The sequence below is a fragment of the Heptranchias perlo genome, chromosome 30, assembly GCF_035084215.1.
Source record: "Heptranchias perlo isolate sHepPer1 chromosome 30, sHepPer1.hap1, whole genome shotgun sequence".
Taxonomy (NCBI): domain Eukaryota; kingdom Metazoa; phylum Chordata; class Chondrichthyes; order Hexanchiformes; family Hexanchidae; genus Heptranchias; species Heptranchias perlo.
The window spans coordinates 14,675,875-14,700,110 of record NC_090354.1 but is presented as its reverse complement, the minus strand read 5'-3'; the positions used below and the strand labels follow the sequence as shown (position 1 = coordinate 14,700,110).

At 39.0% G+C, this 24,236-nt stretch overlaps 1 protein-coding gene across 1 annotated transcript in view; it reads right to left on the bottom strand.

The window, feature by feature from the left end:
- The window catches only part of LOC137299942 (abl interactor 1-like), a 37,142-nt gene extending 16,665 nt beyond the window's left edge, over positions 1-20,477 (bottom strand). Inside the window, exons 1-3 of the mRNA XM_067968958.1 lie at positions 20,332-20,477; positions 12,216-12,383; positions 1,189-1,365 (exon numbers count right to left, since the gene is read on the bottom strand). Of these exons, the coding sequence (XP_067825059.1) occupies positions 1,189-1,365; positions 12,216-12,383; positions 20,332-20,448 (462 nt within the window). The 5' untranslated portion in view covers positions 20,449-20,477. The remainder of the gene's footprint in view (positions 1-1,188; positions 1,366-12,215; positions 12,384-20,331) is intronic.
- Between the last annotated feature and the right edge of the window lie 3,759 nt (positions 20,478-24,236).

Here is a 24,236-nt window from a genome sequence, read left to right as displayed (position 1 = left end):
AGCATGGAATCAATTGCATTTAGATTTCTATGACACACTATCTGGAGAAATGAGAAGGATTGTTGAAATTTGAATTCAGTAGATGATTTGTTCAAAAGAACCAGTTAAGAAGGGTCGGAATTTCCTCAGAGCTTCTCTGCTCCACTGTTGTAAGTTTGCCGTAAGTGTGGCGGAAACCCCTTTTACGCACGTGAACAAAGTTTCTGCTGCACTCCCGACGACGTTACGGCAATGGAGCGGGAGCAACTCGGAGGAAATTCCAGGCCTACATATCATGTATAATACTCATGCTTATGATTATCACTCAGATTCAATCAGAAACTGGCATTTTCACTGTCGCTGAGAGTTTTAATACAACATTTCAGCATTCGGGCTGTACATCTGCTGTCTCTGGAAGATCGAGAAAATTGCAGAATTTGATGAGCACTGTAACAAATCACCTTCCCTAATTATCAATGCTCACAAAACTCAAAATATCCATGCAAATTATAGTTGGTTTGAGGAAGGAGATGTTCTTGACAGACTATTAGTTTGTTGGGGACTTGCAGTTCTTGTATTTTCTGTTATTTATCTTAAAATTTACAGAAGAACTCAGTTTTTGGGCTAACATATCATGCATATCTTTGATTGATGTGATAGCCATAACTATCCAGACCTCACTAAATACAGGCTGTGTATAAGCACCAATGGTAGTAAAGGGAACATTTCCGCTGTTTACTACTTGCTGCAAAATCATAATCATACTCTTCATACACATGTTTATGATGTTGCCATAAACAGCAAAACAAAAAATGAGCTAAGATGTTAAAAACTGTTTAATTTGCTCTATAAATGCTACACATGGTTCTGCCTCATTGACTCTCTACTCTTAATTGAAAGTTGTTTAATTCAAGTAATCTGATCTTTCCATTTTCAAGCACTCAATTCCCTCTTTGTACTATTGTTTATACTGCTTGATTCAAATGATTGAATAATACACATTTTTTAGTGCAAAAAATGACTTTGAATTATTGGGAGTAGACTGTGCTCTAAATAAATACCCATCCTCTTTTTGTTCAGGGATTTAATATATGTCATGTGAATATCTAATATAAATTTTAATGGAGTGCAATAACCCATATAAAAAGAGTTTCAGGCAGATGTTTATTTTTAATGGATATTTATGCTATCCTGAATTACTTTTCTTACCTTTACTCCGTGACCAGTATCATCCAAGATTGTATAAACAATGGGTTTCCTGGTGTACTTTTCCCGCTGCCCAGGGTTTGCTGGAGGTGTAATTTTCTGAATCCTTGGTGTGGTTTTACCAACAGTAAATGCTCCAATCTCTCGCCGAGCCACTTTCTCCTTGTGCATGTCCACTTTCTAAGGAAAATAAAATAGAAAAAAAATTGAGCTAACTAAATGATATAACTAAATATAACTTAATGCTTTATCAGTGCTGGTGAGTGAGAACCATTCTATACGAGTGTTAAAGAGTTACAACTCTATAATTACACAGACAGAAGGTTCTACATCCAGTTTCTGGTCAATGCTGATCTAGCTGATTTCCGATGGAACAAGAGTTGGAGCAACGGAGGGGAAAATTCCTGCTCCTAATTACTATCCAGTGAAGCCCTAATGGAAAGTGTACATGTATGGAAGTCAGATGAAAGCCAATATGACCTTCTGTTATGCCCTTTATGGTCAAAGAGACTGTCCTCAAAGCTTAATGTGAAATGTGATCATGTGGGAAAGGTGCTGGAGATCGCTAGCACCTATGGAACCTTATCCCAACAAGAGTCAGCACCTGCAGGAGCAGAGAAGAGAAGACTGCAAAACAAAATGAACTTGAATGGCAACAAGATACAATGGTTCACCGCATGAAAGCTTACTATCCCTGGGAGATATTTTGTTTATCCTATAGGTAGAAAGCTACAGGCCTTAATAACATAATAGGCATCCTATTATGCACCATAGGCATCAAAATATGAATTAGGTTAACATTGTTTATTTTATTTTTCTCCCCAGTTTGCTCCCATCACCTCTTTTCCTGAAGGCATTAACTCTTTGCTGGCATATGTTCCTTTGGGTGATGGTCGTCTTTTAGAATCCCATCCAAGTGGCCATTACTCATGTAGTTTTTCCTCTGTAACCCAGGGCACTGAGGCCAATTCAAGTTCCTCTACTACCACCATGACAGAGATAACCTAACTCAGTAGAAGTCAGGATCAAACTTGGGACCTTCCTGGTTGGTACAGCTCAGGTACTCACTGGATAAACTCTCTGAAGCATTGAGGATTGGAGGGGGAGGGGAGCTGATACATTTTAACTGTTGAAATTCTAGTCAATTTTATCATTTAGAGATCCTCACTATTAAAATAGATACCTATCCCAATCTTCATATCATACAAGCATGCTAATATATGTCATATCTTTAATATAGAGTGTAAAAATTATTATTATTGATTTTAGAACAAGTGGACTTCTATCCCAAAATACAGTTATGGATTCCACATTTTTGGATCATAAAAGTATGCACTTATCTAAGTAATGGTTTTGTGTGGTGGTAAGCATTGCTTTTTAATATAAGCAGTAAAATACATTTGCCTATAACATTTTCAATATAAATTGCAGCATTTTATTCATTGTGCTGCTTATAAAGCATTTTACTAGGAATCGCCTATAAGGTAGCTATGGCATGAACTGACAATGACCTGCAGGTTTGTTTTAAAGAGATTTTCATAGTATCCGATGTTTGTCACAGGGGTAGATCTTGACTTTGTGTCGGTGTAAAATGGGTGAAGTCAATGGAAATAAAATTCGGGAGAGATGTAAAATGGGCTGCCAACTCGCTATCACCTGTTTTACATATTGCACAAGGTCAAAATCTTCCCCACAGTGTTTACAATTTTGCTGAACACTGCTGATATTGTGTGGGCATTATCATGTCATTTGTGATCATTGCAATAATTCCATTCGAAAAATCTTTGGAAAAAACAGTGGAAATGATGACTGCGTAAATGAATTTATTTAATTGTTCCTTTAAAAGATTGTAAAACGGCATATGGAACATTTCCACTTGACCATTAAGATCACAGTGAAACTCTTTCATGGGAATAAACCTGATACGATTCACATTAAATTCTCTCAGAACAACGCACACCTAGATTTAGGACTAGCCTGATGTTCTTTTAATGACGGTTTTGTATGAGCAGATGAGTTGAGCTCACACAAGTCGATTTATTTTTACTGTTAGAAATGACAAAGAATTGCAAAGAATGTACAGCACAGAAACAGTCCACTTGGCCCAACATGTCCATGCCGGTGTTTATGCTCCATGAGAGCCTCCTCCCACCCTTCTTCACCTAACCCTATCAAAATATCCTTCTATTCCTTTCTCCCTCATGTGTTTATCTAACTTCCCCTTAAATGTATCTACACTAGTCGTCTTAACTACTCCTTGTGGTAGCGAGTTCCACATTCTTACCACTCTCTAGGTGAAGAAGTTTCTCCTGAATTCCCAGTTGGATTTGTTAGTGACTATCTTATATTTATGGCACCTAGTTTTGGAAACATCTTCTCTACGTCTACCCTATAAACCCTTTCATAATCTTAAAGACCTCTATCAGGGCAGCCCTCAGTCTTCTCTTTTCTAGAGAAGAGAGCCCTAGCCTATTCAATCTTTCCTCTCATTTCTGGTATCATCCGAGTAAATCTTTGCACCTTCTCCAGTGCCTCTATATCCTTTTTATAGTGTGGAGACCAGAACTGTTCACAATACTCCAAGTGCGACCTAATTAAGGTCCTGTACAAGTTTAGCATAACTTCTCTGCTTTTCAGTTCTATCCCTCTAGAAATGAACCTCAGTGCTAGGTTTGCTATTTTTATGGTCTTATTAATCTGCGTTGCTACTTTTAGTGATTTGTGTATCTATATCCCTAAATCCCTCTGCTCCTCTACCCTGTTTAGACTCTTATTTTCCAAGGAGTATATGGCCTCCTTATTATTCCTACTAAAATGTACCATCTCACACTTATCTATATTGAAATTCATTTGCCAATTACATGCCCATTCTGCAAGTTTATTAATATCTTCCTGTATTTTGTCGCATTCTTCCTCAGTATTATCTATACCACCCAATTTGGTGCCGTCCACAAATTTTGAAATTGTACTTCCGATTTCTGAGTCCAAATCGTTAATTGTGCTAGCTCGGCAAGTATTTCACTTGTTCAGCTCTTTATGACCGTAATCATTGCATAAAACATGAATGTCCCTGTCAGTAGTAAATAATAGTACAAACTACAAGATTGTAATATAAATAAGCAACTGTATTAGCAGAAACATTGTAATATTTTGTTTTTTCAGCCAATCACTGTTGAATTTTTTTTAATACTTTTGTTTCATTAAAGGCAACTGATGACATTTCTGGAAGAAATGAGTTGAAGCCGATCCTGAGCCTGAACATATAAGGAAGCCAAACTGACATACACGGTTGCCATGGTGCAATTGCTGAAGCATGCTGGGTAAATGACTATGTCAACACTAACATTATTTTGGGCCCTTTATACCCCTGACCGTCTATACTCCTCTAAGCCACCATCCTGGATACCATTGATACCGCAACCTCCCACTCCAATCAATATATTACAAAAACCTAAAGTGGCAGATAATTAAATATTTAAAAAGGAGATATTGATGGTGAATCTTTCATTTCAGAATATCCCCCTTGTATCTACTGTATTAATTGCTCCAGTTTATTTAACTTTATTGCAATACGTTAGTGTCACAGTCCTGTACACCACATAGCATATATCACATTATATGTAAAAGGAAATGGTTGATCTCATTGAGGTGAGGTTTCTCACGCTGTCTTGTGAAAAAGAAATTAAAAAAGCAGATATGATAAGAGTTCACATCCCATTCTCAGTCACAGAAGAGCAATTGCCATTTTAGTATACAGCGTTTACCTTACAGCAATGCCCCCAACTTGAACAGTACCAATGTAAGGTAATTGCATTATGCTTCTAGAGATGGCAAGACCCACCTAACAAAATGGCTTTCACCAGAGGCAGCAACACTGTACCCTATTACCCTAAACAACTATCATTTATTCTGGCCATGAGCTTAACCTTGTTTCTCTCCTTTTTGGCCTGCATGGACCTTCTTGGCCATGAGAAACAGGAAATAAAGCCAAGAATTGCAACCTTATAACGCCTGCACACATTTTCTTTGTTGCTGCCGATGCTGTGAATTCCCCTTTTAATGTAACTGGAGCAGATTTCAAAGCGCTGAGTGCCCAGCATATTGCAGAACCACTTCTACTTGTAGCAGTTCCTGTAATATAAACATGACATCGCTGGTTAAAAAAAACTGCAAATGCTAAGAAACCTGAAATAAAATGAGAAAATGCTCAGCGTCTGAAAGGGGAAAGGCAAATAAAGCTTTGAGTTTATAGAAGGGTCTCCACCCAAAGCATTAACCCTTTCTCATCCAGTCGCTGACGGGCTTGCTCTGTATTTCCAGCATTTTCTGTTTCTATAAAATACAACATTAATGTTACTTACACATTGCTTCAAAAGTGCACTAGGGACAGATATTTGCAAGTGTTTTATTTATTACCATACAAAAAAACTTCAGGCAGAGATTAACAGTTACTTATAAGCTTTTCTCTTGCATATAAATGTAATTTTTCCCTAGACTGAAATGTGTAAGAAGAACAAACAAAATAAACAGTGGAAATCAGGGTGTTTTGCATTTCTCAAGCTGGCACACAAGTGGATTTTTACTCTGCATTCACAGCAGCCAAAGCCAATGTGACAATAACAGCTTTTCACTGAAGACATCGAGCTGGGAAAGAGATTAAATCCTTTATCCTAACTAAACTATGTGTACTTGGAAGGAACCACGAGGGTGGTGTGCCCAAGCTGTTACACTCCAGCAGTGATTCTTGTGCCATGAACTTTATTTACATCAATCCCCTTTGTGATGCCCATGAATGAGTTCTGAATCTTTTGCTTAATTACAGCAGGGCACTTTGTTAACTGTTTGAGGGCTACTGCTGGATTCTTGCACCACATTGTTTTTTGTCTTTCAAAGCATGGCACAAAACCGACTGGCACACATGCCCACTGAAAATGAGTTCAGTTAATCATACTTCTCTCCACAGCACTATTTTTTTGGTCTAAAGTACATTTTCACGCTGCAGATGGACTACCAGCTAAATTAAAATGTTATCATACTAACTTTTCGTGAATTGGGATTTCTTTAATATAAGAAACACTAAAAAGAGGGTTTTTTTAATGATTTCCCATTATTGATATAGTTGCCATAGCAAGGATAGTCAACAGCAACATCTTGCATTTATATAGTAAAAACATCCCAAGGAGCTTCACATAGGTGGAAACAAATGACAAATAAGGAGATGGATGAGAGAGTTAGGAGAGACAAATGAAAGCATAATCAAATAGATAGGTTTGAAGAGGTTTATAAAGGTGGGGAGAAAGATAGCAAGGCTGAGGAGTTTGGGAAGGGAGTTCCAGAGAATAGTGCCAAGACAGTTGAAGACTTTGCAATCGATGGTGGAACAGAGGGAGGAGAAGATGCACAAGAGACCACAGTCAGAGCATGAAATGCTGGCAGAGGTTGCAGAGATAAGGTGGGGTTAGGCACTGGGTGGATTTATAGATGAGGATGAGAATTTTGAATTGGATGTATTGGGCCAGGGGCCAAGGAAGGTCAGCAATGACAGGGCTAATGGGTGACTGGGACTTATTACAGGACAGGATCTGGGCAGTGGAGTTTGGGACAGGTTGAAGTTTATGGAGGGTGGAGCTTAGGAGAACAATAAGGAGGACATTCGAGAAGTTGGGGCTAATTTTGACTTTGGGCAATAGTGGAAAGGGGCGATATTGGATCAGCCGCCCAATACACATTGCTCCCTCAGGAGAGGTGTATAACAGGCAGCTGATCCGATATCGCCCATTTTATACTATCGCCCAAAGTCAAAATTACCCCCACTGAGTTTAGAGGCAATGAAATCATGAGTAAGGGATCTGGCAGCAATGAGAGTGAAATAGAAGCAGAAAGAGGAAGGAGCAGAGGCAGGTGATGTGAAAATAGAAGTAGTCCTAATGATGAATATGATATGGGATTTGAAGCTGTGCTGTGGGTCAAACAAGACACGAAGATTACACACCATCTAATTCAGCGTAAGCAAGCAGCCAAGGAAGGGGATAGAGTCAGTGGCAAGGTTACAGGGATTTAAATGGATTAGCACTGAATAAGATGGATTCAGATCTCCCCGATATTCAATTGAAGGAAATTCTGGCTTCCTTGCCCTAATGTTGGGCAGGGAGTCTGACAACGCAGAAGTGGCCATGGAGTCAAGGAATGTAGTGGAGAGGTAGAGCTAGGTGTTCTCAGCATTTAGGAAAAGGAGGCCAAAGATGTAGTTTGGAATAGACTAGAAGTGACTGTGCAGGGGCAGGTGGAGAAGCCATTGCTGGAAATATGCTAGTTATATTGGGACAGCTGGGAATGGAATCATGTGAGGGCAGTTCCACAGAGGTAGATAATTGAGGAGTGGTGGCGAAGGAGGATGGTAAGATCTACCCTGTCAAAAATGCGAATAGATCAAATGGATAAGGACAAATAACATATCATGGTCAAAGTCACAGAGTACATGATTGGTGTCTGCGACCAGGGCAATCTTGATGCTATGGGAAGACTGGAACCTGGACTAAATAGATTTAAACAGAGAGAGGCAAGCACAGAGCTGGGAGGTGATGACACATTCTAGGATCTTACAGTGGAAGAGAAGGTGAGAAATGGGGAATTGAGAGTGAGCTTTGTAAGGAGGAGGTGATAACTGCAGCTTTGAAGGGGAAGGAATTAACAATGTCAGTAAGCATTGGGGCAAGAAAAGGGTGGGGATTGACAGAGCAAGTCATATACGGGCCAACAATTCTTCTATAGTTTATTCTTTACATTCTGCAAATGAGAAAATTATCCAAAGTTTCTGAAATTTCTCTCATTGCACCAAAATAATGTTCACAGATGGTGAATGATAGAAAACGTGTGCACATTTTAAAAGTGTATATAATCCAAACTTTGGTGTCTGCAGCAATGAACTCCACCATTATTTTTCATAGTGATGATTTTATGAACTCTTTAAAAGGTTCCCCCTGTCAATTATACATCTTCAAAAACTGTACAGGACAAGCAGCACTTAAATAGCCAAAACCCCAAAATGAGTATGTGGATGCATGGCATTGAACAATTGTTGTGTGAGCATGGAAACCCGTGTAAAAATTGTTTGAGAAAACCAAGGAGAAAGCATGATATCAAAGTGTTAAACCTCGAACACAATGCAATAATTTCAGTTCTAATCATGGCCAAGGGTTCAGACATTCAGAACAGTACTTGGATTCTATCCCAGTTCAAGAGGCCTGGGTTACATTTAAAAACTCCATTGACAGCTTCTGTAAATGTTTCCTTTTTCTGTTTGCTGTTTCTAGTTTTCCAACAACATAACCTTCACTTTTATTTGGCTTTTCATTCAGTTTTTTTTTGTATTCTTAAAAATCTCTGGAACAACATATACGAAGTAAGAATTTTTCACCAACTGTTAAAGCAATACACTAGAGAATGTCGAATTAGCCAGTTACAAAAGAAAAGTGCGTCAAATATAATATAGTGGAGCAGTAGCCTTGCAATTTGGGCAAAATGAGTATTGCAGCTTTTGTCACCAAGAACATGACTCTCTGGGGTGGATGGGGGATGTTAACCTTACCCACCCAGCAGAAACTGGGCAGGCGGGCAGTTAAAATGCCTCGAGTTACTTACCTGCTGGAAAGCCGTCCAGATCCTGCTATTTCTGATTTTAACAATACTTCTGGACAGGCAGCTAAACTGCCCGCCCAAAGTGGACGGGGGTCCTAATTCACGTGTGCTAATCGGGGTCTGATGATGTCATCGGGCCCCAATAGCGATTTTAACTTCGGCCCGACATGGGAAACCACGGCCAAGTGAAGGCCAGTGTGAAGAGGCTCATGAAGTGGAAGAGGCCCTCCAGGTAAGTTTTTTACTTTCCTTTTTGTGGCCAGTATGAGCACAGAACACCCCCATATTTACCCGAGTGCTGGTAGACGGCCAAAGGCCACCCGATTTTCCGGAGACCACTAGCTGCTTCAGCCCACTTCCTGCCTGTTCGGGCAGGTAGTGGACTGGCAGCATGTTAATGAAGCCCCAGTGATTAAAATCGCTGTAGCCTCATACCGCCACGGGTGGGCAGGACTGAATCCAGCAATTTCCCACCGGTAACCCACCAGTAGTTAAAATCTCCCTCATCTGACTCTCAAAGGAGCCACATCATCATATTTCTGGTGAAACCCTATCCCTACAAACATCCCATCCCTCCGATTTGTGTGTCCTGTTGATGCTTATGCTCCCTCCCTACCCGTGTCAGTACAAAAGGTTCAATGCTAAATATAATTTGATTCATATACACATCCAATGACACAATGTGGAACTCTAAATTGGTTGTAGCAGTCCATGGCTCTGTGATTTCACACACTGGAGCCGAGCAATTAAGGTTGGTGATATTAACAGACAAATACTTTTAATGTGTTTGCATGGTATTCCTCGATCTACTATTTTAAAATCAATGGGTTGCCTCTCATTAAAATAAAGGATAAATAAATGTCATATGAAATGTGTTACGGATTTGTCTGTTAATATTGCATAAAATAATTTCTTGCTTTAGAGTTCTTTAATATTACATTATTAACACTCAAATACCTTATTTTTGTACAGATTTCTAGTTTATCCACATTTCAGTCACAACTACTGATTTCTAAACATATAAAATGAACAGTCACTTAAATATTTTTTATTTATTTTTTCTCTCATGAATGAAGGGTTCAGTTTGGTGGTTCATTATCAGTCACCTCTCTAATCATCTGCTCACATTCAAAATTAGAGTTCAAACATCATTATCGAACATTAAAAACAATACAGCAGGGTAACAGCTCATGGACAGTAATACCCTAAAACCTGGACAGGTAGCTTGAAATAACTGACAGCACAAGCATGAAGTCGCTTCACAGAGGAGCTGAACTCTCAAAGAAGTAAATATATGTGGCTTTGGTTGCTTTGATTGTTCTATGATATAGACAGGATATCCTGGCAATACACAATATATTTTCTAGTAAAACCCCTTAATACAAATGTGATGGAAAGCTGCACGATTAACCTCGCCAAGCACAATGGTGGCGGTTGGTGGCAATATAAAGGAAATTAGCATTAAAACTCAAAACAGAAAACTCAAAGAACAAAAACAAACAGAAGATAACATATAGAAGATATTTAACATAATATCAGAGGTAGCAACTCACTCCCAGCCACCTATTGTTCTTCAGGTTTATTTTGCATATGTATGATTTTTATTGGCTTATTTATACTCCACGGATCCTTTTCATGTTGCACAGTGATATTTGTCATGACCTTCAGGCATTCTATCTAAAGTTTAACAAAGTTGTCACTGAAATGAAAGAAAAATAGTGACTCTTGAGTCCAATGTACATTTGGCATTGCAACAAATATGAATGAAGCTGCATCAAAAACTGCAGTTTCAGGGAAAAAATCCATGCACTTTCAGTTTTCATTTCGGTGCCAAAAAAAGGACATATTTTTGGGTAGTGGTTAAAGAGAGTTATTTCCCTAGTTTCCAGAAACGCCCATCTGGTAGAAACTGAAACGTACATGTCTTTTTGGGTCATAATAATACAAACTCACGCTGACCCCATAAATTCAGGTTTCACTCACCTTTTTTTCTTTCCAAAACCTTTTTACAGCCTGAGATGATCTTTATATATCACTCAGTACTAATTAGCATATATAAATTGTGATATCTTACCTGTTCCTTCTCCCCACCCGTTTTGATTACTCCTATAAAGGGGCTGGCCTATCTTCCTTTCTCAGTTCTGATGAAGGGTCTCTACCTGAAACGATAATCTTTCTTTCCCCTTTTCAGATACTGATGGTTCTGCTGTGTATTTCCAGCATTTTGTGATTGTATTGCAGATTTCAATTTTTTATTTCTTTTTATCTCTGTTCAGCCCTGTTTCCTGAAGCTGCAGATTTGAAACCCTTTGAGGCCTCACCATCACCAAATGTAATCCATTTGTGGAGGATTCACAGAACAGGAGTTAACACTATACACTGTCAAAATAGGCTTCAAAATCACCCTACATTAGCCACTGTAGAAAACATCAACTGTTATCCCTCCGTAGCCTCAGAATCACGTTGCAAGCTCTTTGAGACCCTGTGGGAAACTCACTTCACTAACATCTCTTCATTGCCATGAAGTACCAGTTGTTTTATTCACTTGAGCTTGAAAAGTAAACAAGACATTCCTCTCTCTTTTGTTGGCTAACAGAGCTTGCTAAAGGTTATTGATACTTAAAATAGGACATGGGATTCTCTACAAGTGACCCTCGGTTCCAGCAAATATCACAATATTTTCGTGGCTAAGAATTAACCCAATAACGTTACTGTGACAATTATCTGAGTTGTTTGGATTCCTTAAATGGCATTAATTCAGTGTATGAAGTTCCCACTGATTTAGAAATGCTTTTACGTTTCGTTTAATCTGTTGAAAGTCTATTCAGGTGCATTGTACAAATCTGTATGTCATAGGCTAAGAATAAATGCTGCTAAAAATAGACCATTGAATACATTTTTCTCATTAAAAACCAATTGGTTAAAATTAGCTTGCCTTACCAAAATCAGTCAATGTTTATTAAAGACTTAGTAAGTTAAAAACAAAAAAACGTATTGCTTTATTGACAGCTTACTGCGATCTCTTTATGAACTGTTGATTAGACTGCAGAAGAACCTCAAAAACTAAGCAGAACATGTTGGCCCCATTCTCTGCTCAGTGCTGCCAAACTTCACAGCGTGGTCATGGGACAGGTGATAGGCCCCTCATTAGCACATGCAAGAGGCAGCGACCAGGGATGCCTAAATATCGCCCGACCCAATATGGACATATTTCCAGTGCCATTTGGGCATGTTTGGGCACTCACGATAAAACAGACGTAATGGGTTCCAGTTTTGCACCCCCCCACCACCCGACTCCCCTCATTACTAGAAGTCTCTGAAATTTGAAATCTTGGGAAATGAAAAAAAAATAACTGAAAAGGAATGGCGATTGAACGAAGATTTATCATCACCTGAGATATATAGTTGATAGAAGACTCCATTTTGGAGAGCTCAGAAGCCTGTTGATCCAGCAGTTTGAGTACTTTCTGAGCCAAAGTGTTGATTTGATAAGCCACACTCGCGAGAGATTGGGTGGTATAGGCCTTGGTCTCCTGAAGAGCTTTTGTCTTGTCTTGAGCCTGTAATAGAAATACATTCTTTTAGGGGATCACCCATAAAGTTGAGTTAGGGACAGCTTTTAAGATTGGAATGGAGTGTTCTCTCCAGACAATGAGAAGTGTTCATGTAGTGTCATATTTTGTAGTCAAATAGTTTTGTAAAAATCCATTTCTACGGGAATCATGGAAAACAAGTATCACTTGTTTATTTGTAAGAATATTTAGAATTAGCATTAATGTTCTTTTCGGAGGAACCTTGTTGCGGTGCACACTAATGGTTTTGTATTGGAGCTAGTAGGGCAGAACATTATGAAAATACAATTTCATTTTCGCACTTAATTACTTCGTATGTGTAGAGGGAGAAGAATATTACTTTTTCACAAGTGGTGAAGCTGTAATAACTCCAATTTGCGGCTCACCATAATGTATTCTATTTATAATGTTTTATAATTATAGGGGTAATTTTCCTATAATTTGTACACTGGGAATGCTTATTCCCTGGGCACAAAGCATAAGAAATAGGAGTAGAGAGCCATGATGAAATGTCTCAGCTCTTTTATGTTGCCCTAGGATTTCAGGAGCTACCTCCAAGGAGAGTAGAGTAATTTAAATGAGGCAGTGCAAGGGATTTCTGTCCCTCCAACCTCATTTTATTCTTTGTTTTTTGATGGGCACCCATTTTGATGGCTTCCCAGAAGAAGTGGACCAACAGTCAGCCCTTCTTCAATTGAAAAGGGACTTTACTTTGGATCATGTCTGGTTCTTGCAAGAACCAGACATGATCCAAAGTAAAGTCCCTTTTCTTCTTACAGGGACACCTGGCCTGCAGCAGTGATGGACTTTCCCTCCCTGCTTCTGGGTGGGCCTGCACTAGGGGAGTACCTGGATCATGCAAATGACCTGAACCCACAAATCCAGACGGCTTAAACTATTGGTTTATTTAGTATTCACAAAAATTGAAAGTTTAGCACTAAATTAATTCTAATCTTCACACATGGTTCAACTGATAAGAACCACTTAATTTGCCAAAGTAAGAAGTTGTTGTTAAAAGGGATTGGAACATATGAAAGATTAAGCTATATTGAAAATATAGTCCTTTCCTTTTCCAACAAACATTATCCTTAATGTTTCTCCAAACTCAATTGCACTATTATCTGACCGGCCTAGCTATCTTCCTCCAAATCATATGAACCACCTAAAAAAAGTTGCCGTTCTCACTCGACAGTTAAATCATCCCATCACTCCAGGACTATCCTGCAGGGAAAGATTTGTCCCAAACTCCTTTTCTTCATTGCTGGCCACCTCCTCTGAACTCCCCACTACCCCCACCATCTGATGCCAGTTGCAAGGAGCTCATGCATATCTTTGTTTTAGAAATTGGGGCTATCCACTCTTCTGTCTCGGCCTCCTCCAGCACCTCTGTCCTTTCCAACCACTCTCAGTTCACTCCCAACTCCAGTTCTGATTATACAACTCTCTATAGCTTCTTCCCTAACTCCACCTCTTCATTGACTAGACTCATCTCTTCCATGAGATCTCCTTTCTACACCTTTGACCCCCTCAACTATTCTTCTGGCTCTCTTCCCACCAAATGTTTACTAACAATGTCAGCTGCTTCCGAGCCTCAGTCATTCTTCCTCCAACTTTCAAAATTATTATAATCACCTCACTCTTTAAACACCCATTCTTAACCCCTCCATCCTCTCCAACTACAGTTTCACCTCCAACCTTCCTTTCCCCTCTAAATTTCCATTGCCACCTAACTCCATCACCTCTCCTTTTCAAATCCCTTCAATCCATTTTCAATCCTGCCCACAGCTCTAAGGCCAGTCTGGTCAAACTTACCAACAACATTAAGTATGACTTTGACTGTGGTGTGTTATTCCTCCTTGCCTCTCTGTAGCCTTCAAAAACATCCTCCTCTACAATCGCTCCTCCTTATTGTCCACCTTAAAGGCACTGCTGTCTCTTGGATCTAGTCCTATTTAACCCAACATAGCCAGCACGTCTCCTACAATTGTTTCTCCTTCTGTGTCCACACTGTGATCACTCATGTGCCCCAGGGTTCCATCTTAGGGCTTCTCCCAGGTAATATTTCCCTACATTAATATCCCTCATCTATATATGTTGTCCCTCAATGATATTTGGAGTAATTCCATGATCCCACATTCCCAGTGGGCAGCTCAGCTTGCAGTGAGCATGGGTTGAAATATACTATAGCTTTATGTCCTCCACAAACTCCGACATATTGGCCAGGGAATCCTTACACTGGATCCAGGTTTTATTGCATTGTTTCCAGTTTTCTAGCATCACTTCCACCAGAAACTGGAAGTATGTGCTCAAATACGACATATCGTATTTTAGGAAATGTAGCAGCATAGATGGAAAGTTGGTTGAAGGATAGGAAACAAAAGATAAGTGTTTGGATTGGAGAAGGGTTGCATATGGTGTACACTAGAGGGAATGCTGGGTGCACTTTTGTTCTCATTGATAGAAAATTTAGACATGCAAATGGAGGGGCACAATATTGAAATTTCCTGGTGAAACAAATTCAGGTGGTTTGGCAAATATCAAGGAGGACTGTAACAGACTTCAGGAGGACACAGACAAGTTAGAAAAATGGGCACAGGCAATAGATGCAATTTAATGTGGAAAAGTGTGAGATAATATATTTTGGGAGGAAAAACAAAGAATTGGAGAGTAAACTCAATAGAAAGACACTGAAGGGTCAACAGAGAGACCAAGGGGTTCAAATATATAATTATTTGAAAGTGCAAGTACTGATAGATAAAGTAATAAGAAAAGACCAGGAGCACTTCATGTTTTGTAAATAAGGACATAAAGTACAAGGGCCAAGAGATAATGATAAATTTATGCAAAATATTGGTTAGGCTAAAGTTTGAGTACTGTGTGGAGTTTTGAGTGCCCAAGTAGAGAAAGGACATTAAAGCCTAGGTGCAGCGTAGATTCACCATTATGAAATCAGGGATGGAAAACTATGGGGGGGAAAAAAAATTTGATAAGGCCAATTATTGGGCGCGGGTAGCACGATCCGCTATTAACCTGCGCTCAATGGCCCCTGCGTAGGCAGGACGAGAACTTTGTCCGGCCTCAGTATTTACCTTCAAGCAGTGTTGAAATCCAGGCCTTGCACGATGATTGAAGTCAATTCACACTTTCCACCAGCAGAGGGAGCCCCAAGCTCTTAAAGGGAGGATGTCTCTTAAAATCACTTACCTGCTATTCGCTAAAAATAACAGTCCACTATCTGCACGGAGTCTGAACGGAAATCAGACATCGTACACGTAAAACACAGATGCAGGTTCTGTCCCTATGTTTACAAGCTGTTGAGTTATGTTAAAACATTGAATAAAATTTGCGCACCACTAAATCCCACATCCTCCAATCTGCACGCCAGACCTCACCAAACTGCCGATCTGAGTCTGTCGATCCAGGCCTGCGAGAGAGTGTGCACTAAAGTTCCCTGATGATGCACAAGAGGCCTTGGTGCAAGAGGTGGACAGAAGGAGGGCCATCCTATATCCGCAGGAGGGCAAGAAGCCCTCCAGTTAAATGCCCAAAAGGCAGTGGGAGGCAGCGAGGGACGAAGTCAATGCCAGGCGCATATCACCACAAACATGGATACAGTGCAGGAAGAAGTTCAATGCTTTGACACAAGTGGTCAAGGTGAGTGAGGTCAACTACCAAGTGGCGTCTCCTACCAACTGCACCACTAGCCACATCCACTGCTCCACACACTACACCCCCATCACCCACATACCAACAAACTCTTTCAATCAATACTCAACTCTGCCAATCAGATGCTTCCTCTCATCCTTACACATTACCACTGTTGCAAGCCGCACACCCACAACTCACAGGCCACACACACTGGCATATTCAACCATGACAGGCACATCACCCAGACACACGTCCCGCTTTCTTGCAGGAGAAGGTGGCGCACAACGGGAGGCAGCAAGTGGCAGTGGCATTTAGCCCCTCGAGTCTGTTCCACCATTCAATGAGATCATGGTTGATCTGTGATCCAACTCCATGTATCCGCCTTAGCCCCATATCCCTTAATACCCTTGGATCACAGAAATCTATCAATCTCAGATTTAGAATTCACAATTGAGCTAGCATCAGCTGCCGTTTGCAGAAAAGAGGTGCAAACTTCTCCCATCCTTTGCGTGTAGAAGCGTTTCCTAACTTCACTCCTGCACGTCCTGGCTCTAAATGTTAGGCTATGTCCCTGCGTCCTAGTATTCAAGTATAGGAGACCTCCAAAAACAGCTACAAATGCATCAGCCGCCAGAAGCAATAATCCTGCCACTAATCTGCAAATCCTGCATGGTCCCTTTAAATAGCACTGGTGGGGGGGGTCCTCCAGGCACTCTAAGACATGTTCAAATGGTCATAGTTAAGACTGTGCATTGAGTTGAGCGTTAAGTCCCAAAATGGTGTCTATCACTTTAAATTAGCGTTGCATGCTGATTGTATCCATTTTCTCGTTACTTTACATGCTGCCGGCATTCAGTATTTGCACATGCGCTAATACCGATATCAAGATAGCGTCCAGCTCACATCACGCTGGAAACATGCGTGCGCAGCCAAGGCGCCATCTTGGCACTTCGGGAGGCCATGTAACGCCGAAACAACAGACGCTGCACAGCCCAATTTCTAGCCCTATAACAATAAGGAGAGACTAGAGATACAGGGGCTATTTCCATTGGAGCAGAGAGGGCTAAGAGGAGATTTAATAGACTTTTAAAAAATGATGAAAAATTTTGATAGGGTGAATAGAAAATTACTATTTTGTCTGGTTGGGGAGTCAGTTAAGAAAAAAAGACTTGCATTTATAGTGACTTCAGGACCTCCCAAAGCACTTTACAATCAATGAAGTACTTTTGAAGTGCAGTCACTGTTGTAATGTAGGAAACACAGCAGATAATTTGTGCACAGCAAGGTCCCACGAACAGCAATGTGATGACCAGATAATCTCTTTTTTAGTGATGTTGGTTGAGGGATAAATGTTGGCCAGGACACCAGGGATAACTCCCCTGCTCTTCTACTAAATAATGCCATGGGATCTTTTACATCCACCTGAGAGGGCAGACGGGGCCTCGGTTTAACACCTCATCCAAAAGTTTTGGACAGAATACCAAATTCGGTGAATGGGTAACTCAACTGGCACTACTCCCCATTAAAAACAAACTTAATGCACTGTAGAAAAAATCCTTTAGTGGAACTTATCAAAATGCTTTTGCTTTCAAACATTAATTTAAATTTCACCAAATATCTTTTATACTTTAAATTAAGCAATGTTCTTCTAATTGTCCATAGATTAACATGTGGTATAATGTTGGAAGTACAGTGGTACACAATATAATAAAATCTCTGCAATGATAAAATGTCACAACATCAAGAATTCCCTGAATCAGCATTACTAATAGTTTGATCAAATGGAGAAAGAAGCAAGTTTAAGTTCAATTATGTCAAAGAGCCTAATTTGAAATTGCTGCATGCTTTACACTGATTTAAAGAGTTATTAATTGACACTGTAACCCATAGATTGGGCTGCATTCTGCACTTTTAAAAAGTGTAATTATAGGGTTTAATCAGTTCTGAAATAGAGATTAAGCACTTTGTGCCTGGAGACATTGGTTCCCATCGATCATTGAGGCACCATTCTGTTGGTTCTTATACACCAAACAATTGGTTCTCTGATTTTCAGTCTGAAATAGGAAACATTGGTTTTGAAACGATGTTGTGTAAAGCTCAGCACACAGACACTTATTGCTTTTATGTGCAATTCCTTTAACAGAGTAGTTAATTTGTGTGTTTGAAATGCCTATCTTCACACAGGCTAATTTCAAGGCCTTTATGAAATAGCCAACAGTTGAATCTAGATCGCTCCTGTTTACTTGGTCCTCATCAACAGGAAATCCGCCATGATGCTGAATTTTATGCAACGTTTTCAAGGTGGACAATAGCAACAGGATAAATATCAGCAGAACCCATGTAGCATGTTAAGTCATAGTGAATTTTTGACAGTGTATAATACCTGATGCCAGTACATAGGTCTAAAAATGAGGACATTACTTATTAATGACACCATTGTTTTCTTATACTGGGTTTGAGTTGCAGAGAGTTTACATTGTGCTCCTACCAAACTCATAACAGCAGGAAACCCTAGATGGTGTGAGAATGGAGTATTTGATTTGTAAAGATTTGATCTGCCAGCGTACAGTCTATCCCAGACTCACTCTGCTCCAAATTTGGCACAATTGTATAATTAACAAATGTCAATCAGAACAATCCAAAGAAATAAGCCACAATCCTCCATCCTCGAAGTCTATTCACAATGTTAATCATTGCAATAAAAAGGTAAGCACACTTGTCAATATGAAATTAGTCATTTCATAGCAATTTCATGGAAATAGCCCCATTGGAAGATTTATATTGATTGTGATACATCAAGGTGGCCAGCACACTATTTTCATAACTTTGCGAGTGGAAACTAATAATAAACCATTGAGAGTACGCTTCACCCAAAAAGAAAAATCCTTATTTATTAGCTGAACAACTTTTCCATATCAGAAATGTAATGCATCAGAAATGTAAGGGGAAATTGTTCTAGATGGATAAAATATGTGCTTTAATGTCATTTGTTCTAAAATAGCACCCCTTGTGACTTGAAAAAGCCAAAAAAAAAGTCAGCTTTTTTATTCTAATTAACATCAAGCAGAAATGTTAATATCTGCATTTCCAACACTCAGCTTAAAGTGAAATTTCCAAATGCTGATAAAGCAATGAGAACAGAAACCTCTGACTTCCACTATCATTCTAGTTTACGAGCAGCCAGTAAGCATTCATCTCTGGGCACTAGTCTTAAACCTTAAAAATGTTTTGTCATGGACAACATTTCAGAATTAACAGTTACAAGTGAGTAAACAAAGTCACAGCAATACTGTAGAACTTGGAAGAACTTTGTTTCCCAGCTCAACTTTGCATTGTGTTACAAATTAGTGCAAAGTTCTCTGGCAGCTTCAGTTTCCTGAAATCATTGTTAGTATTGAGGAAGTTGAATTACTTCTGTTTTTGGCCATGATGTAAATAATTCATGCTCCACTGATTTTTTTAAAAAGTCTATGGAAGAAAATATCATTAAAATATGAACATTAAAAAACCAGTAACCATACCAAACTGTGATGTCTTTTTGAAATAATTTGTACATCGTGCAATCTAACCATAACATTCAATATCATTACTTCAAGATTTATGGCAATAATTATTGTGTCTTTCTTTAGTACATGAAAATTTACTTTGTCCTAATCTAGTGTATAAACTTTTGAAAATCCATGCATTTTTTTCCAATTGTTATAATCCAAAAAGCATTGAGCTAATTTCCATGTGTATCCATTAGCCACAAGTATTGAAATGCAAAGCACACAACTGCATGAAAACCAGAAGCATGTTGCACTGCCAGCCTTTCAATACAGTGCACTGCAGAGCTAAGGAAGGTATATTAGTGCACGAAAGTCTTTGCTTATCTGCATTGTTCAAAATTCTCAAAACAGAGCTTGACAAATATATTTCCGATTTTGTAAGTGAATAAATAATTTCTGATACCTTTTAATAAATATGTTAACTGTCTACTTTCAATTCAGATTCTAACTTTCAAGTATTTGTTTGGAATTTAAATTTTCAGTTTATCTGGTTAGGGTACTTGAGTCTAGACTCTCTCGCAGGTTGAACTAGTAACAGTATAAAATGTTACGACTAGTATATTAATTAGTATTATTCTTCAGAGAATTATATGACCATTGGGCTACAGCAAAGTTAATACAGAAGTACAAGTTATTGAATATGAAAGACAAGATATACAGTCCAAGTGTATAGAGAATGCATTGCAGCTATGGTTAGGATTGTCATAGTTACAAATACATAACTAACTTAATTCACATACCTGTACATAGTTATTCTCACAGTATTCTGCTACTTGTTGGAGGTTTGTGTAGTTTTCCACCAGAGCTTGTCTAGCTACAGGGATGTCTTGTTGAAGTAAGCTCTGCATTTCTGCCATTTTGCATAGAGACTGTTTTCATTTCCTTCTTTCTGTGAACACTAAGGTTTTTAAGTTGAGGTTTCCTCTGCCTCTGCCTATTTATTGTGACCTTTCAATCAGAAGCATTCTGGGCATTTTTGCACAGAACAAAAAAGTGCAGTGTTTTATACAAAAGCATTATTTACTTAAAAAGGTTTTCTTCTAGAGAGATTCTGTTTGATCTACACATTAAGTGTCAAAACACATAACAAATGGAAAGATTCTACATTTAAGAGGTGAATTATCCTTTTTAAAACATAACAGAATCCTTTTAGGTTTATTTTTTGTAAATTCAATTTCCTTTAAAAGTAGATGGTCAAATTTGTTATTTCTAAACAATAACATGTCTTATGAGATTATTTACCCTTTTTAATGGCAACAGAACAAAGTATACAGATCACTGCCAATCTTTGTATTGGTGGGGCCCACCAATTTAGTTAAGTATGGAAAATCACATTCAACACGTGCCCTGAGTTTCATACCACTATGAATATGTTATAATTATGTTTCTGGGAATCATTGCTATTGGAAAACAGTATACTGTAAAGTTTCAATGTAAACTACATCAAAGCTTTTGCATTTGCCAATTATGTGTGTGCTTTAAGTGGTCTCCAGGACAAGACATGGAAACGTTAAGTTGTTGAAGGAGACATGAGATGCTTGAGCAGCACTGAGTCTTGAGGAAGAGGAAATACTCATCTCAGTCAGCAAGATTTAGAGTTCCTCATAGCTGAAGTAATGAGTAACAAAGAGAAATTATTCAACAAGGCACTATCTTTGGATCTAACTCACATGGCCTAGCTATTGGACCGTGTAGCTTCAACACTTATGCCATTACTGCGTTAAAAAGGATTGAGGAAACTCGTGGCTAGTACATTATCTCGCATATGCGCCATTAATGCACTAAACGTGAGTTTCCGCAATCTTTTTGGCAGCTTTGATGATTCACCTGTCCAAGCCCCACGAGTGCTGTGCCTGGGAGTTTCCTGCTTTTACACCACAACTGCACTGTGGGAAAGTTAGACCCATAAAAAACAGGCGCAGCTGCTCCTTCAGTCATTGATTCAGACAGAAATGAGGAGTTTTAGAGCTTTGAAGAGTCCCCAAACTTTGCTTGCTGAATTCTGGCTTCACAGCTGTTTTACCAACTAATTTTTTTTCTCAATTTTGCTCACTGAGACTTTGCACTTGCTCTGTTTCGAAGAGTGCAATTGTCTAAGGCTGCCATAGCGTCTGTGTGATCTTCCTCACGTAGATTTTCAGCCTCATTCCACTACCAGAACATCTCTGTCTTTTGCCTCGTCCTTTATCCCTAGTGGAGATGTGGGTAGGCCAATCTTTTACCACTAATACCACTGTCTGGGACCCGTGAAGATGTTTGAAGATCATTAGCAGTATTTGCTGTTTGTGAATTTGAATATTTGTGAATCCTACAAGAAAATATAAAACTGAGAGGAGTGACTTAATTAATGTTCAAGTGCCATTTTTTACTCTTGTGTACTACATTGACAGGAATGTAGAATCTAGTATCTGTGTGGGAAAGTTTTCTATCATGAAACTTTGAATGTTTGTCATTTCTAACCCCAGTTTGTTTTGTCTTTTACAGAAAAAAATTAACAACCCTGAACTTCCACATCACCAAACTAATTTGAAAATATCAAAACCAGGCAATTTGTACATTTTGGAAAATTTGAATAAAATCAGTTGGTCAGGGCTTGCACTTTTAGTGTAATTGTTTGTTTAGAACATGTACAGCTCCATGCAATTGGGAGCTTTCTCAATTCAAATGCTGAATATTTTATGCAATTTAAATATTCTGAATTTCATTTGTCTTAATACAAACCTGAACCTGAATGAACGCAACTTTGTGAATTGATCTGCCATGTTCGGACAGTGATTAACCAAGCTGGTCCAACTCAGCCTGACATTTGTATGTGAACTTCAGAAAAGTCAAACTGCAGAACTTTCAACATCAGAAATGAGGAGGCTCTAGATTTCCTGGGGCTACCAGTTCTCAAAGAGAAATTACATCATGTGATTAAAGTACAAACCAAATCAGTCACTCTCTGCTCGATGTAGAATTCATTTGGTTTGAAGTGGAATAAGTCCACCTGAAGTTATCCTGTTGTATGCTGAAAGGATTAGTAATCATCGGATTAAGGAGTGTTCAGGAAGGCTCATTTCCGGGAACACTCCACAACAGCCTCTCTGGAAATATTGATGCAGAACTACCATGTTGTTGGTACGATGAGCTTTTCATACACTATATCTGGGCAGGGTGAACTTTTTGAATGAGATTTTCATATTTTAATTTCAGTTGTTAAAAATGAATTTGAAAATAATTTTTGCACTCGCATCCCAACCCCAACAATGAAATGACATCTTAGAAATGTTGGTGGTTTTTGTTGCATTCTCCTCTGAATGTAGACACACCAAACTATTTTGCAAGATCTTTCACACAGAAACACTACTCCACTACAACGGCCAGTCTTACACTCAAATTCGTGATGTAGGTGTTGTTTTGACTGTTTCTAACCTCATTAATTCCTGTCTGGCTTTGCAACCTCTAACCACTATATTGATATTTCCTGCTACATGTAGTTATAACCTAGACTTTTGGCTGACATATGTATTGTAGTCAATTTTATTGTAGATCTCTTCTTTTTACGACAAGGGAGGTTTTGACATGCTGGGTACTTTGCACTTTCTGCTCCAGTGCTGCATAATTCTCTAACCCTTTGCATACAAGAGCTTTTTCAGCTTTCAAAATATCCTTCCTCCTTTCCATATCTGCAAGATGATAAATGTTAGAAAGTGGTCAAAGAAATATCTGGAGTTGATGAATATTAATAATTTTTTTTAAAACCTTTTATCAAGGCAAAATTGAAAGGGCAGTGGCAGCATGGATACAAAATCGGCTAAGAGACAGAAAGCAGAGAATGGTGGTGAACAGTTGTTTTTCAGACTGGAGGGAAGAATACAGCAGTGTCCCCCAGGTGTTGGTATTAGGACCACTGCTCTTTTTGATATATATTAACTGGACTTGGGTATACAGGGCATAATTTCAAAGTGTGCAGATGGCAAGAAACTCAGAAATGTAGTAAACATTGAGGAGGATAGTAACAGACTTCAGAAGGACATAGACAGACTGGTGAAATGGGCAGACACATGACAGATGTAATTTAACGTAGAGAAGTGTGAAGTGATGCATTTTGGTAGGAAGAATGTGGAGAGGCAATATCAACTAAATGGTACAATTTTAAAAGGGGTGCAGGAACAGAATGACCTGGGGGTGTATGGACATAAATCTTTGAGGGTGACAGGGCAAGTTGAGAAGGCAGTTAAAAAAACATGTGGGATTCTTGGCTTTATAAACAGAGGCACAGACTACAAAAGCAAGAAACTTATGCTAAAACTTTATAAAACACTGGTTAGGCCCCAGCTCGAGTATTGTGTCCAATTCTGGTCACCACACTTTAGGAAGGATGTCACAGCCTTAGAGAGGATGCAGAGGTGATTTACTGGAATGGTACCTGGGATGCAGGACTTCAGTTAAGTGGAGAGACTAGAGAAGCTGGGGTTGTTCTCCTTAGAGCAAAGAAAGTTAAGGGGAGATTTGATAGAGGTGTTTAAAATCATGAAAGATTTTGATAGAGTAAATAAGAAGAAACTGTTTCCAGTGGCAGAGGGTCGGTAACCAGAGGACACAGATTTAAGGTAATTGGCAAAAGAACCAGAGGCTAGATGAGGAAATTTTTTTTTTACAC